Raw genomic sequence first — 15,850 nt, 5'->3', positions numbered from 1 at the left:
TGTTTATTTATTGTAATGTAGACGACATGTTATAAACAATGTATTCAAACATAATGCAGGCAGAGAGTGGACGTTTTATCCAGATCTAACACTGAGAGTAAGAAAAACGTCAGAAAAATGTTCCCAACGATCCAGTTAAACGAACCACCATCATTTTTATTCCCATTAGCAGATTCAGATTGTTTAATAGTGAAATAATCTAGAAGCTTTATCTGCAAAGTAAAAGAAACTGGCCGTGTTTGCTGAAAACCTGGTTGCCTTGACCAGCGGGCGCGATGTCGCAATGGCTCTTGGGATACGGAGTTTCTATGGTCAGGAAGTGAATGATGTCACAGCCTTGTACCTTTGCCTTTTCTTCAACATCAAGTCTTCTTTTTGGATTGAAATCAAACATTTCATGGTCACGAATTGCTACATCGCTGATTAGCTTTTGCGGCGACGTTAAACTCTTAATATTTGTTTTTTTGGAAAAATCGACGGTCGTGTAGACAGGGATTTTTTGCTTCCGGAGCAACAGGACTGCGAGGGGCGGGACTGGGGAGCTGTGGAAGTGCCGTCATGCACGAGCTTAATATAGAAGCTGCAGTTACACGAATGACCCAAGATGGCAGTAGTGAGTATAAAATGACGAACTTGCACCTAGCCCCTTTAACCAAACACATTTTCTCCAGTTCGGCTTTACCCAAAGAGCAAAAACTAAAAAGAGACAAAAACGTGCTGGAAAAGCAATAATAACTTCACAAAAAAAGTGACAAAAACACAACTAAAGAGTGCTGAAAAAGCAACAAAAGGTTAAAGAGAAAGCTACGAAAGAGCGACAAAAAAGTGATGAAAAAGTGACCACAACATGACAAAAAAGGACCTCACAGTGGAGCCTGAAGGACCTCACAGTGGAGCCTGAAGGACCTCACAGTGGAGCCTGAAGGACCTCACAGTGGAGCCTGTAAGGACCTCACAGCGGAGCCTATAAGGGCCTCACAGTGGAGTCTGTAAGGACCTCACAGCGGAGCCTATAAGGGCCTCACAGCGGAGCCTGAAGGACCTCACAGTGGAGTCTGTAAGGACCTCACAGTGGAGCCTGTAAGGACCTCACAGCGGAGCCTGTAAGGACCTCACAGTGGAGCCTGTAAGGACCTCACAGTGGAGCCTGTAAGGACCTCACAGTGGAGTCTGTAAGGACCTCACAGCGGAGCCTGAAGGACCTCACAGTGGAGCCTGTAAGGACCTCACAGTGGAGCCTGTAAGGACCTCACAGTGGAGTCTGTAAGGACCTCACAGTGGAGCCTGTAAGGACCTCACAGCGGAGTCTGTAAGGACCTCACAGTGGAGCCTGTAAGGACCTCACAGTGGAGCCTGTAAGGACCTCACAGTGGAGTCTGTAAGGACCTCACAGTGGAGCCTGTAAGGACCTCACAGTGGAGTCTGTAAGGACCTCACAGTGGAGCCTGTAAGGACCTCACAGTGGAGCCTGTAAGGACCTCACAGTGGAGTCTGTAAGGACCTCACAGTGCAGCCTGCAAGGACCTCACAGCGGAGTCTGTAAGGACCTCACAGTGGAGCCTGTAAGGACCTCACAGTGGAGCCTGTAAGGACCTCACAGTGGAGTCTGTAAGGACCTCACAGTGGAGTCTGTAAGGACCTCACAGCGGAGCCTGTAAGGACCTCACAGTGGAGCCTGTAAGGACCTCACAGTGGAGTCTGTAAGGACCTCACAGTGGAGCCTGTAAGGACCTCACAGTGGAGCCTGTAAGGACCTCACAGTGGAGTCTGTAAGGACCTCACAGTGGAGCCTGTAAGGACCTCACAGCGGAGCCTGTAAGGACCTCACAGTGGAGTCTGTAAGGACCTCACAGTGGAGCCTGAAGGACCTCACAGTGGAGCCTGTAAGGACCTCACAGTGGAGTCTGTAAGGACCTCACAGTGGAGTCTGTAAGGATCTCACAGTGGAGCCTGTAAGGACCTCGCAGTGGAGCCTGTAAGGACCTCACAGTGGAGCCTGTAAGGACCTCACAGTGGAGCCTGTAAGGACCTCACAGTGGAGCCTGTAAGGACCTCACAGTGGAGTCTGTAAGGACCTCGCAGTGGAGCCTGTAAGGACCTCACAGTGGAGCCTGTAAGGACCTCACAGTGGAGCCTGTAAGGACCTCACAGCGGAGCCTGTAAGGACCTCACAGTGGAGCCTGAAGGACCTCACAGTGGAGCCTGTAAGGACCTCACAGCGGAGTCTGTAAGGACCTCACAGTGGAGCCTGAAGGACCTCACAGTGGAGCCTGTAAGGACCTCACAGTGGAGCCTGTAAGGACCTCACAGTGGAGCCTGTAAGGACCTCACAGCGGAGCCTGTAAGGACCTCACAGTGGAGTCTGAAGGACCTCACAGTGGAGTCTGAAGGACCTCACAGTGGAGTCTGTAAGGACCTCACAGTGGAGTCTGAAGGACCTCACAGTGGAGTCTGTAAGGACCTCACAGTGGAGCCTGTAAGGACCTCACAGCGGAGCCTGTAAGGACCTCACAGCGGAGCCTGTAAGGACCTCACAGTGGAGGCTGAAGGACCTCACAGTGGAGCCTGTAAGGACCTCACAGTGGAGCCTGTAAGGACCTCACAGTGGAGCCTGTAAGGACCTCACAGTGGAGGCTGTAAGGACCTCACAGTGCAGCCTGTAAGGACCTCACAGTGGAGCCTGTAAGGACCTCACAGTGGAGCCTGTAAGGACCTCACAGTGGAGCCTGTAAGGACCTCACAGTGGAGCCTGTAAGGACCTCACAGTGCAGCCTGTAAGGACCTCACAGTGGAGGCTGTAAGGACCTCACAGTGCAGCCTGTAAGGACCTCACAGTGGAGCCTGTAAGGACCTCACAGTGGAGCCTGAAGGACCTCACAGTGGAGCCTGTAAGGACCTCACAGTGGAGCCTGAAGGACCTCACAGTGGAGCCTGTAAGGACCTCACAGTGCAGCCTGTAAGGACCTCACAGTGCAGCCTGTAAGGACCTCACAGTGGAGCCTGTAAGGACCTCACAGTGGAGCCTGCAGCTGTAAGGACCTCACAGTGGAGCCTGAAGGACCTCACAGTGCAGCCTGTAAGGACCTCACAGTGCAGCCTGTAAGGACCTCACAGTGCAGCCTGTAAGGACCTCACAGTGGAGGCTGTAAGGACCTCACAGTGCAGCCTGTAAGGACCTCACAGCGGAGCCTGTAAGGACCTCACAGTGGAGCCTTTATGGACCTCACAGTGGAGCCTGTAAGGACCTCACAGTAGAGCCTGCAGCTGTAAGGACCTCACAGTGCAGCCTGTAAGGACCTCACAGTGGAGGCTGTAAGGACCTCACAGTGCAGCCTGTAAGGACCTCACAGCGGAGCCTGTAAGGACCTCACAGTGGAGCCTTTATGGACCTCACAGTGGAGCCTGTAAGGACCTCACAGTAGAGCCTGCAGCTGTAAGGACCTCACAGTGGAGCCTGCAGCTGTAAAGTCTGTTGGTATCAGAATGTCCTGAGGTTCGGTGTGACCCGCTTGTTGATCTGAGTTGATCAGCAGAGTGACCTGAATGACAAAGGAAATCAGGAGATCATTAATCAGGGAAGTGAAGTCGTAAACTTACATAGTCAATCATCTGATGTTTATTTAGTGTCCTTTTGATAAAGATGCTTTGTTTTAGGGTAATAAAATCAGCCTCTGCAAACTCTCCTTCATCATGTTTGTCCTTTTTATGAACAATGCTTTCAGAACTACTTTGATCTTTAGTATCAGATCGTCCGAAATAGTTCCTGTATCCGTTGCCCTGAAACACTGAACGATGGGGGCATGTGATTAAGTCCTGCTTTCAGAAACACAAGGATTACTTAACTACTTATTAAGAAATGGACTGAATTTCCTTTGCTCTGTTTGGATCAAGCGTTTCAAGCAGGAAATGCTCTTCTAAAAAGTCCTTCCTCTTCATGAACAGACTTGGGTTCTTCTTTTCACTGTGACTTCATTCATTCACCCAGGCGGCTCACAGCAGTTTAACCTTCAAAAACATTCCACAGAGGTGCAACTGTGGCTTTAATTACGATAATCCAAACAACGAGACCCGAAAAACCGCAACAACTGAACTCGCACAGAAGCAGGAAACGAGTGCCTGATGTTTATGGAGCCATTAGTTTTCTTTCTGACACAGGACACAGACACTCCAGATCATTATTACACTTAGTTTGTGAGTCAAGCACCTGCTCAGGAAGTCTGCAGGACCCGAGGATGAGGTCAGAGGTTTGAGCACCTGTGGGTCGTCCCGTCTGCGGAGGGGGAAGTGGTTTCGGGACAGGGACGACGACGACGATGCGGAGGTGACTAACTCCTGTTCCCAGAAGCCCGGCCCATGTGGACGTGTTTATGCCGGGGCAGACTAATTACTGGTTCACACTAAAAGCAGCGGGACTCCGGCTGCTGACCTTAGACTGCACCCGGAGACACAGACGGAGGGAAGAGCGAGGAGACGGAGCCGGGGCGACGTCCCGGGTTCGATTCCCCGGCCTCTCTGTGTTCAGTTTGACAGCTCTGGACAGATAAACCCCTTAGAATACCTGAGCCCGTGTAGGACCCACTGTTATGTTCCGGGCATTTGGATGCAAGGTGACACAAGGGGGCGCCCTTCCAAGCGTCTCAGTGTAAATGTGAGTTGACTTTCTTCAGAGTGAGACTTTAGGTCAGACACCATGAGTGACAGTAACATGAGGCTAAATACAGTGAGCTCTTTGTTTCCAGTAAAAAGGCTGAGGCCTCATTGCTCTTCAGGCACAGACTGAGAAGTGAAGAAGGAAGTCATGGAGCTTCTGCTTTAGACAGAACTTCAGACTTCTGCTGCATGTAAGAGTTATATCATATTCTGAAACTCAAATACGGTAAAAGCAACAAATATAGGAGAAATTATTACAAAAAACAAACCCGTGATTGATGCTTCTAAAGGTTGAAGAAATATCCAAATCTATGATCTGCTGTAGGTCATGTGTGTCCCAGTTCCTCTGAGTCGTGGTGGGTCATGGTGGACCGTGACAGATGTGGACAGGACTGTGGTAGATCTACTTTTACTCTGGAGAAAATAGTTACTATAGTAACTGTTGAAGAAACGAACCTCATGAGCTTCTTCTGTAACATCTGTCCACATCAGTCCTGCTGCACCACGACTCAGAGGAACTGGGACAAACATGAGGGTTTGTTTTTGTAGAATGAGAGTCAGTAATAATTAACTCATATTTTAATTATATACAGGATTGTTCACACTTATTATGAAGGAATACTTTAATTTAAATCTGTTATCGTTACATCAGCAGAAGTGTAATGTTCTAACGCAGAATCTCCATGACTTCTTTCTTCACTTCTCAGTTTGTGCCTGAAGAGCAATGAGGCCTCAGCCTTTCTACACAAAATAAAGAGCTCAGTATTTAGCGTCAAGTTACTGTGACTCACGGTGTCTGACCTACAGTGTAACTCTGAAGCCAATCAGATCACAGAGACTCAGAGTGGGCGGAGCTCAAATGTGACCAAACGCCAAGATCCAAGATCTGAGACAAGAATAATATTTCAGCGCTTTAAGAGGTTACAGCAGGGGTGTCCAAATGGTTTTAAGACCCAACGCATTGTTGCTGATGGGGCAGGGAAACGATTAGTCTGCTCAGGTTTCCTCTGGTCGTCCCCGCCTCACCTGCTCAGAGCAACATCCGCACTGAAGAGACTTGAACCCCAGACTGAGCCCGACATCCGCACAATAGTATGTGCATGATGTCATCTCTCTATGTGAAACGTTTGTAGTGTATGTCTAGCAGTTAGTTGTAAACTAGGGACCAACCAGATCATATATCAGGCCGATATTTAAGTGTTTTACAATATCTCCGGAACCGAAAGTGATAAAAGACTTTCAGTCACAAGTTTGCACAACTATTTTATCTATTTCATGTTGTAGACTTAAAGGAACAGCCCACCGTTTTTCCACACTGAGATATGTTCTTACCTGAGCTTTGACGAGTTCTTTAGGACCTGTCTGACCTTCAGTCACGTAAACACAGCGCAGACGGCGTTAGCATTTAGCCTCTCCCTCTCTCCTCTATAGCTCCAAAACTGATCAAGATAGAAGCTACCAAGCTCTTCCACGTTTTCCCTATTTAAATATGGTTACGTGACGTGTTCCACTACAAAGTATAATTACACACAATTAAACAATGTGGATTTTCTAAGCGGATAAAAGGGGGGACTATATTGTAAGGCGTAATAATACCAGGAGTAGTTCAAAATCTGCGCAGTAATCTTCACTTTACTGCCTTTTATTTTGTCGGGACAACAGGAAGTGTTTCGTTGCTGTTAGCGGAGCTTTGACATCAGTGTCACTGCAGGTTTCTGTTTCGTTTTTACCGGACCGGATTATTTGTTGTTATCTTGTGTAAAAGGCGAGTTTAGACGGAGCGTTTGTGTTTGTGATCGATCATGAGACTGACCCGAGAGAAGACGAGACGCTCGCGCTGATGGGAGGAGTTATTTTGAGGCGTGGGACTGACCTGCACACGGAGCAGCTGGACGTGCTTTGAAGCCCTGGAGGGTCACAAACGTTTGTTGTTTGCCCTGTTTCCAAATATCGTCACAGGAGGTTTGAAAAGTGGCTAAATCTGTTTCAAAGTTACGCTCGGATCAGCTCCTCCGCAGCGTCCCCCCCTCGGCCCGGGTTCAGTTTGTTACTTCCTGCACGTGAGTTTTCATTTACACCAGTATGAGACAAATTCCTAACATGGGGAATATTTCTACTGCTATAGTTTCTAATAAAAGCCCCGGCCTGTTTTAGAGACCGGCTTTAATTTGCCTCCGCCAGCCGCGAACCCGGCCTCTGTCAGAGACCCGGCCCCTAATGGAATACAGGCCAGTATTAGAGAATTTACGGTACGGTAGTTTTTCCTGACCAAAACGGGACACCCGACAGACCTGGAACCTCGCGACAGCCGCCACCCAGGCCACTGCAAGAGGCCTTTCACACAAGCCTAGAATTCAGTTTGGATTTTTGTCATTTTTGTTATAACACGGGAGATTTCAGTGATATCATTTATTGCAATGGTTTCCAGCCTCAATAAATGGAACTTTAGATTTTGTTCTGGTGACAGTCGTTCTCATGGTAAACACAGAAGCTGGTGTTTACGCTGCACCTGAAGTCGTAATTGCCCTCACGATCTGATTCACAAAGACTTAATGAAGCTGCTGTGGTTTTAAATCAAAGTCCGGGTCCCGCTGAGATCTGCTTCCTGTTTATCGACCCCTTTGGTCTTGATGTTTATCCGATTGTTAAGATCTTTCTCACGTGTCTGTGTGTTTAGGCTGCTGGTGGGCACCCCCTTAGAGTCCACTGGGAAAAAGCAGACCGGCGATGTGTTCAGGTGCCCTCTGGACTTCAGGAGCAACGCAAACTGCTCGAGGCTCAACGTGGGTAAGGACTGGAAGCCGTTGTCTCCTCGGTGGAGTTTCATCGGCCTCGTGTTTCCTCATGTCGGCTAAATCTTTGCTTTAACCTGTTAAGGACCACCTATTTTGATGTCCTCTCGCCTGGCTAAATTAAACACCTCTCCATATTAAAATTACTGTTAAAACAACGTACTTTGTCCAAATTGCTAATGTGAACCATCATAGGAATCAGGACAAGAAGTAGCTTATTTACATTTAGAAGGACATTGTGACAAAAACATGTAAAAAGGTTCTTTAGTTTTCAAATTAATACAAATATAGCTTTTTTTATATATCGAAAATTACACATAAACTGAAATATCTTTCCTGAAAATATACTTCATAGCACACACTCCAAATTGAGTACAGCTGTAGCCTTACTGGTGCTCAGCATGTGTGCAACATTTCAGAAGTCTAGGTCCAAGTATGTTGGGTTTGTAAACTTTTCAGTGTTTTGGTGCTATATCTCATTAGCATCGTGCACAAACCAAAGTGCCAAATGTTATAAAAGCAAAAATATTTTCACAAATTTGTCAAACAAAGTGAAACAGCAACAACAAACCTCCCAGAAATGGACTAAATCAAAGCAAAATGAAGTGGGTCATTTCTACACACTCTTATCTCAGTGCACAAAGGTGCGTCAGTCACACCTTCCCCCAAAACAAAATGGCCGCCTTGTTTACTCAGAAAAGAGCCTTTACACGTCTTCATTCACTGTTGATCTGGACTATGGCAGATTGTTGGACAGAGACAATGGACGTCTACACAGATGGACCACTGTCCACTGGGAAATCAACAGGTTTGTGCCTAAATGCTAATGTGGCTAACATGTGGCTAACATGTGGCTAACATGTGGCTAACATGTGGCTAACATGTGGCTAACATGTGGCTAACATGTGGCTAACATGTGGCTAACATGTGGCTAACATGTGGCTGACATGTGGCTAACATGTGGCTAACATGTGGCTAACATGTGGCTAACATGTGCTTCTGGCCTGCACTGAGCACTGCCAGCACAAATATCAGTGGATTTCTTTGGCTCATTTTGAAGAGAATATTCATTAAGATTAAGGGAACAGAACTGGAATTGCCAAAAAGTTTGTTTACAAGAAGATTTTCTCATTTGTGGAGTGTTTTTAGGTAATTTCTGACCGTGAGAATTGAAAATAATGAGCCAAATTTTGTTGAAATTTTTGTTGAATTATATTTCAATTGAGTATTTCAGACTAAAAAAATCCAGTCAACCTATGATTGGACCACAAATAATTTAATATGGATAAGAAATGCTTAATTGTAATGCTCGATTTTCATGTTTTTTTTATTTTTCTGTCCTTAATTAATGTTTTGATTTATGTGATGGTGTTCCATGACTGGAATAGATGTTTTGGGGAGAATTGCCTGTTTAAAAATCTGTGCCACACATCTATATTGGTCGAAATATAATTTGCCTAAATAATGGAACTGGAGTCAGTCCCTGATCAGGGACGACCGTCCTGAACAGGTTAATCCATGAGTTTGATGGAAGTGTGAAATGTTCCCCGTGAAGGTAAACTGTCCCTGGATAATGTGTCCGAGAGGAAGGACGGGATGAGGCTCGGCATGAGTCTGACCTCCAACCCGAGGGACAGCAGCTTTGTGGTGAGTGTTGTCCATGTGCAGAGCTATAACGCTGATGCCTGTGTTTTTTGGTTCGATATTTTCGAGTAATGGCGTTTTATTTTCCTGTTTCCCCTTGGTTTTGCTCCCTGTCCCAGACGTGTGGTCCGCTGTGGTCCCACGAGTGCGGCAGCTCCCTCTACAGCACCGGCATCTGCACCAGAGTGGGACGCAACTTCAGACTGTCCCACACCATCGCCCCGGCTCTGCAGAGTAAAACATTCACTCTTTCATCTGTTTACATGTTAAAGGAACAGGCCACCGTTTTTCCACACTGAGATATGTTCTTACCTGAGCTGTGACGAGTTCTTTAGGACCTGTCTGATCTTCAGTCACGTAAACACAGCACAGACGGCGTTAGCATTTAGCCTCTCCCTCTCTCCTCTATAGCTCCAAAACAGGTCAAGATAGAAGCTACCAAGCTCTTCCACGTTTTCCCTATTTAAATATGGTTACGTGAAGTGTTCCACTACAAAGTATAATTACACACAATTAAACAATGTGGATTTTCTAAACGGATAAAAGGGGGAACTATATTGTAAGGCGTAATAATACCAGGAGTAGTTTGGCATCCGCACAGTGAAGTGAAGATTACTGCGCGGGTTTTGAATTACTCCTGCTCTCCTCATACACTAGTATGAGACAAATTCCAACAAATTAGTAAATGAAAACTCACGTGCAGGAAGTAACAAACTGAACCCGGGCCGAGGGGGACGCTGCGGAGGAGCTGATCCCAGCGTAACTTTGACACAGATTTAGCCACTTTTCAAACCTCCTGTGACGATATTTGGAAACAGGGCAAATGTCGTGTGACCCTCCAGGGTTTTAATAAAGTCTCCATCGCGTCTTCAAAGCACGTCCAGCTGCTCCGTGTGCAGGTCAGTCCCACGCCTCAAAATAACTCCTCCCATCAGCGCGAGCGTCTCGTCTTCTCTCGGGTCAGTCTCATGATCGATCACAAACACAAACGCTCCGTCTAAACTCGCCTTTTACACAAGATAACAACAAATAATCCGGTCCAAGGTAAAAACGAAACAGAAACCTGCAGTGACACTGATGTCAAAGCTCCGCTAACAGCAACGAAACACTTCCTGTTGTCCCGACAAAATAAAAGACTTCAATGTTCCAGCCGCTGGGAGAGGGTTTGAAATGTTCATTAATAAATGAACCTAATATTTTAGGTGCAAATGGACACAAATCTCGTTTTTCTTCATTTTCCTGGTCGTCCGTTTTGCTCAAATAGAAATAAAGGCCTGTCTCTAACTGTGGCCTGGTTCCAATAAAGGCCTGGTCCCAGATGCCCTTGAGTAAATAAAGGCCCCGGCCGATATTAGAGCATTTACGGTATTTAAAAAATCAAAATAATCACACTTAAAAAAAAAAAAAATTGTTTAGTCACGATTAATCGAATAAACTAATTTTACGTTTCATTAACAAACTCATTTCATAAATCTAGGACAAGCACAACTACTTTGCATTTGTAATTTGTTATGAAGAACTCTGTCCCTCTGGTGTGTTTGAGAAACAGGATATGAATAATAATGATTAATCCACAATTAAATTATCTTTCAATTACTGTTTTCTTTCAAACATGCACTAAATGTGACATATTTTCATCCTCCCTCATGGTGAAAGTCCTGCTCTGGGATCTCCTGTTCTAGGATGTTCTGTGGTTTTAACATGACGTTTAGAATGCATGAAATATAACTCTGAATCTCCATCTTTTCTCCCGTGAGCTCCAAAATAAAGCCAGTAGAGACCTGGACTGATAGTTACGATTATAAAGAAAGAACATTGATTTAGTTTGTAATATTTTGCAGGTCTATTAGCTTTAAAGTTTGCAGATTGTTTTCTAGTCTCATAAAGACAAGTTACAGCTCTGTGACCCCTGACCTCTGCTCCAGGGTGTGAGACGTTCATGGACATCGTGATCGTGCTGGACGGCTCAAACTCCATCTACCCCTGGTCCGAGGTGCAGGACTTCCTCATCAACGTCCTGCAGAAGTTCTACATCGGACCAGGTCAGACTCAGGTCGGTCCAAAGGCGACGCAAACCCGCTCGTTTCGAACTGAGCCCGGTGTTGTTCTGACGTGTCTGCTGTGGCGCCCCCCTCAGGTCGGGGTGGTGCAGTACGGCTCCTCCGTGGTGCATGAGTTCAGTTTGGGGGAGTACCCGACGGCGGCCGAGGTGGTGGACGCGGCTCGGACCATCGACCAGAGGGGCGGAGAGGAGACACGCACCGCTCTGGGCATCGACGTGGCCCGGTAACAAAGCTGTCGGGGAGACCGGGCTGTTGGGCACTTCGAGAACTTACTTTTACTCCACTACTAGGGCTGCTCGATTATTGAAAAAATAATAATCACGATTATTTTTGCCATAATTGAAATCACGATTATTCAAACGATTATTTGTTGCCTTTAAAAAAAATCCATCAAAAAAGTGACAAAAATCCAGCAAAAAAATGACAAAATCCATCAAAAAAGTGACAAAAATCCATTAAAAAAAAGACAAAAATCCATCAAAAATAGTGACAAAAATCCATTAAAAAAGTGACAAAAATCCATCAAAAAAGTGACAAAAATCCATCAAAAATAGTGACAAAAATCCATCAAAAAAGTGACAAAAATCCATCAAAAAAAATGACAAAAATCCATCAAAAAAGTGACAAAAATCCATCAAAAAAGTGACAAAAATCCATCAAAAAAGTGACAAAAATCCATCAAAAAAGTGACAAAAATCCATCAAAAAAGTGACAAAAATCCATCAAAAAAAATGACAAAAATCCATCAAAAAAATGACAAAAATCCATCAAAAAAAGTGACAAAAATCCATCAAAAAAAGACAAAAATCCATCAAAAAAGTGACAAAAATCCATTAAAAAAAGACAAAAATCCATCAAAAAAAGTGACAAAAATCCATTAAAAAAAAGACAAAAATCCATCAAAAAAGTGACAAAAATCCATCAAAAAAGTGACAAAAATCCATCAAAAAAGTGACAAAAATCCATCAAAAAAATGACAAAAATCCATCAAAAATAGTGACAAAAATCCATAAAAAAAAGACAAAAATCCATAAAAAAAAGACAAAAATCCATCAAAAAAGTGACAAAAATCCATCAAAAAAGTGACAAAAATCCATAAAAAAAAAGACAAAAATCCATCAAAAAAGTGACAAAAATCCATCAAAAAAGTGACAAAAATCCATCAAAAAAGTGACAAAAATCAATCAAAAAAATGACAAAAATCCATCAAAAAAATGACAAAAATCCATCAAAAATAGTGACAAAAATCCATGAAAAAAGACAAAAATCCAGCAAAAATAGTGACAAAAATCCATCAAAAAAGACAAAAATCCATCAAAAAAGACAAAAATCCATTAAAAAAAGACAAAAATCCATAAAAAAAAAGTCAAAAATCCATCAAAAAAAATGACAAAAATCCATCAAAAAAGTGACAAAAATCCATCAAAAAAGTGACAAAAATCCCAAAATTAAAAATGTGAAAAAAATAATTATAATCGATTTTTTGCGATTATGCTAATTTTATAAATCGTTTACTGTTGTAATCGAAATCGTAATCGAATTTCGATTAATTGCACAGCCCTATCCAATACATCTAAAAGTTAAACATAATATTTTCTACTTCACAACATTTCTAAAAAAAATAACCGATTTTCTCCCGTTTTACACCTTATAATGCACACTCCCGAACTGTAGGTGGCACTGTCACTGTGTAATTGTACTGACAATGTCAATGACTCACAACAAGTAAGATCTGTCCACTCCATATTTATTTCTTTTCTTCCTCCCTCCCTTCTTTCTTCTGTCATTCTTCTTTTTTCTATCTTTCTTTCTTTCTGTCTTTCTTTCTTTCTTTCTTTCTTTCTTTCTTTCTTTCTTTCTTTCTTTCTTTCTTTCTTTCTTTCTTTCTTTCTTTCTTTCTTTCTTTCTTTCTTTCTTTCTTTCTTTCTGTCTTTCTTTCTTTCTTTCTTTCTTTCTTTCTTTCTTTCTTTCTTTCAAATTTTCGTGACTTTTTTTTTTTGGTCCATTCTTATCACTTTTTCGTCAATTTTTTAATCCATTTCTGTCATTTTTTGGACATTTTTTTGTAAATTTTTTCTCACTTTTTTCACATTTTCATCCTTGTTTTCGTCTCAGTTTTGTTGCTATTTTCACACCTTTTTCTTCTTTCTTTCTTTCTTTCTTTCTTTCTTTCTTTCTTTCTTTCTTTCTTTCTTTCTTTCTTTCTTTCTTTCCTTCCTCCATTCCTTCATCCCTTTCTTCTTTCCTTCTGTATTTCTTTTTTCTTCCTTCCTTCCTTCCTTCCTTCCTTCCTTCTTTCTCTCTTTCTTTCTGTCTTCCTTCCTCCATTCCTTCATCCCTTTCTTCTTTCCTTCCCTCCTTCTTTCCTCCCTCCCTCCCTCCCTTCTTTCTTCTGTCATTCTGTATTTCTTTCTTTTTTCTTCCTTGCTTCCTTCCTTCTTTCTCTCTTTCTTTCTTTGTTCCTTCCTCCATTCCTTCATCCCTTTCTTCTTTCCTTCCTCCCTCCCTCCCTTCTTTCTTCTGTCATTCTGTATTTCTTTCTTTTTCCTTCCTTCCTTCTTCTTCTCTTCTTTCCTCCCTTCTTTTTTTTGTTTAGCTGCACTTATGTATTTCCTGTCAGAACGTGGGCCACTTCCTGGACTCAAAAGACCAGGATGTTGATAGAACAGAACACAAATGAATCATTTTAATAATTCGAGCATATGTGACGAATGACCTGCACTAGAGGAGCATCACCAGAGTCGGTTTTCTTGTTTTTGGCAGTTAATGACCGTTCACTGATGCCGATTCCAGCTTTAGATCCTGATCTGGCGTTTTGTTTCCAGGCGGGAGGCGTTTAAACGAGGGGGTCGTCCCGGAGCCAAGAAGGTGATGCTGGTGATCACAGACGGAGAGTCCCACGACAGCCCGGACCTGCAGCAGGCCGTGTCCCAGAGCGAGAGGGACAACATCACTATGTACGCCATCGCTGTGAGTATACAACCCACCACTATGTATATATATATATTTACAAAAAAAAAAAAAAAAAACTCTTCCTCACCTCCGCGGGCGGTCTCTCTTTCTCCTCCTGCTCGGGTCCTCTACCAGAGGCCTGGGAGCTTGAGGGTTCTGCGCAGTATCTTTGCTGTTCCTAGAACTGCACTTTTCTGGACCGAGATGTCTGATGTATTTCCTGGGATCTGCTGGAGCCGCTCCTCCAGTTTGGGGGTCACTGCCCCGAGTGCCCCAACGACCACGGGCACCACTGATGCTTCACCCTCCAGGTTTTCTCCAGCTCTTCTCTGAGCCCCTGGTATTTCTCTAGTTTCTCATGTTCCTTTTTCCTGATGTTGAAGTCATATATATATATATATATATACGACCTGCAGCAGGCCGTGTCCCAGAGCGAGAGGGACAACATCACTATGTACGCCATCGCTGTGAGTATAGAACCCACCACTATGTATATATACAGTATATACATATATATATATATACATATACTGTATATACAGTATATACACATATACAGTATACAACATGGTTTTACCTCCACCTCTGTGCCAACAGCTTCATCAGGCGTCTGTAGAAAGTGATGCTTTACTTTGTCCCATCAGTGCAGGGTCTGGGTCTCCTTCCTTCCTCCCTCCCTCCCTCCCTCCCTCCCTCCCTCCCTCCCTCCCTCCCTCCCTCCCTCCCTCCCTCCCTCCCTCCCTCCCTCCCTTCCTCCCTCCCTCCCTCCCTCCCTCCCTCCCTCCCTCCCTCCCTTCCTCCCTCCCTCCCTCCCTCCCTCCCTCCCTCCCTTCCTCCCTCCCTCTCTTCCTGGAGGGTCTGGGTCTTGATGCGAGTCCGCTTCTGTGCTCAGGTCCTGGGCTACTACAACCGCAGAGGCATCAACCCCGAGGCGTTCCTGAAGGAGATCAAGTTCATCGCCAGCGACCCGGACGACCAGCACTTCTTCAACGTGACGGACGAGTCGGCGCTGAAGGACATCGTGGACGCGCTGGGGGAGAGGATCTTCAGCCTGGAGGGTGAGGGGAACGTCTCTGAACATCTGGCTGAGGAGAAGAGCCGGTATCACCTGCCTCTGTGTTGTTTTCAGGAACCAGCAGCCAGGGCAGAGGCTTCGGTCTGCAGATGGCCCAGGCCGGGTTCTCCTCACACGTCGTCAGAGTGAGTTACACCAGAAACTAAAAGACCTCATTTCCACCCGGAGGTTTCATGATTTAAAGCGGCCCGACTAACCCCCCCCCCCCCCCCCCCGACTCCATACCCCCCCCGACTACCCCCCCCTGATGACCTCCCTGAGTCTGAGCTCATCTCATATGGGACGGCAGCTTTGATACACACACATTCTCTTTCCACATGGCTGATTTATACATTTTTGATACAATGGTCTCTTTCTTTCTTTCTTTCTTTCTTTCTTTCTTTCTTTCTTTCTTTCTTTCTTTCTTTCTTTCTTTCTTTCTTTCTTTCTTTCTTTCTTTCTTTCTTTCTTTCTTTCTTCCTTCTTTTCTCCCTCCCTCCCTTCCTTTTGATTCATTCGGTATTTGTTCCTTCCTTCCTTCCTTCCTTCCTTCCTTCCTTCCTTCCTTCCGTCCTTCCTCCTGTCCTTTCTTTCTTTCTTTCAAATTTTCGTGACTTTTTCAGCAATTTTTTCTCACTTTTTTGTCAAATTTTCATCCATTTCTGTCATTTTTTAATACATTTTTTGTACATTTT

The 15,850-nt window shown here is 44.4% G+C and overlaps 1 protein-coding gene across 1 annotated transcript in view; it reads left to right on the top strand.

Annotated features, from left to right (window-relative positions):
* LOC306965959 (integrin alpha-11-like) overlaps positions 1-15,850 on the top strand; it is a gene marked incomplete at its 5' end in the record, with an annotated part of 99,538 nt that overhangs the window by 40,750 nt on the left and 42,938 nt on the right. The window contains 8 exons of the mRNA XM_079560577.1: positions 7,328-7,437; positions 8,998-9,089; positions 9,206-9,320; positions 11,012-11,139; positions 11,224-11,372; positions 13,975-14,119; positions 14,994-15,159; positions 15,231-15,301. Coding sequence (XP_079416703.1) covers positions 7,328-7,437; positions 8,998-9,089; positions 9,206-9,320; positions 11,012-11,139; positions 11,224-11,372; positions 13,975-14,119; positions 14,994-15,159; positions 15,231-15,301 — 976 coding nt within the window. The remainder of the gene's footprint in view (positions 1-7,327; positions 7,438-8,997; positions 9,090-9,205; positions 9,321-11,011; positions 11,140-11,223; positions 11,373-13,974; positions 14,120-14,993; positions 15,160-15,230; positions 15,302-15,850) is intronic.

Source organism: Gobius niger (assembly GCF_951799975.1).
Source record: "Gobius niger genome assembly, chromosome: 7".
In the NCBI taxonomy this organism is placed as follows: Eukaryota; Metazoa; Chordata; class Actinopteri; order Gobiiformes; family Gobiidae; genus Gobius; species Gobius niger.
The sequence above is the reverse complement of the archived record's forward strand: the minus strand, read 5'-3'. Positions and strand labels throughout refer to the sequence as shown.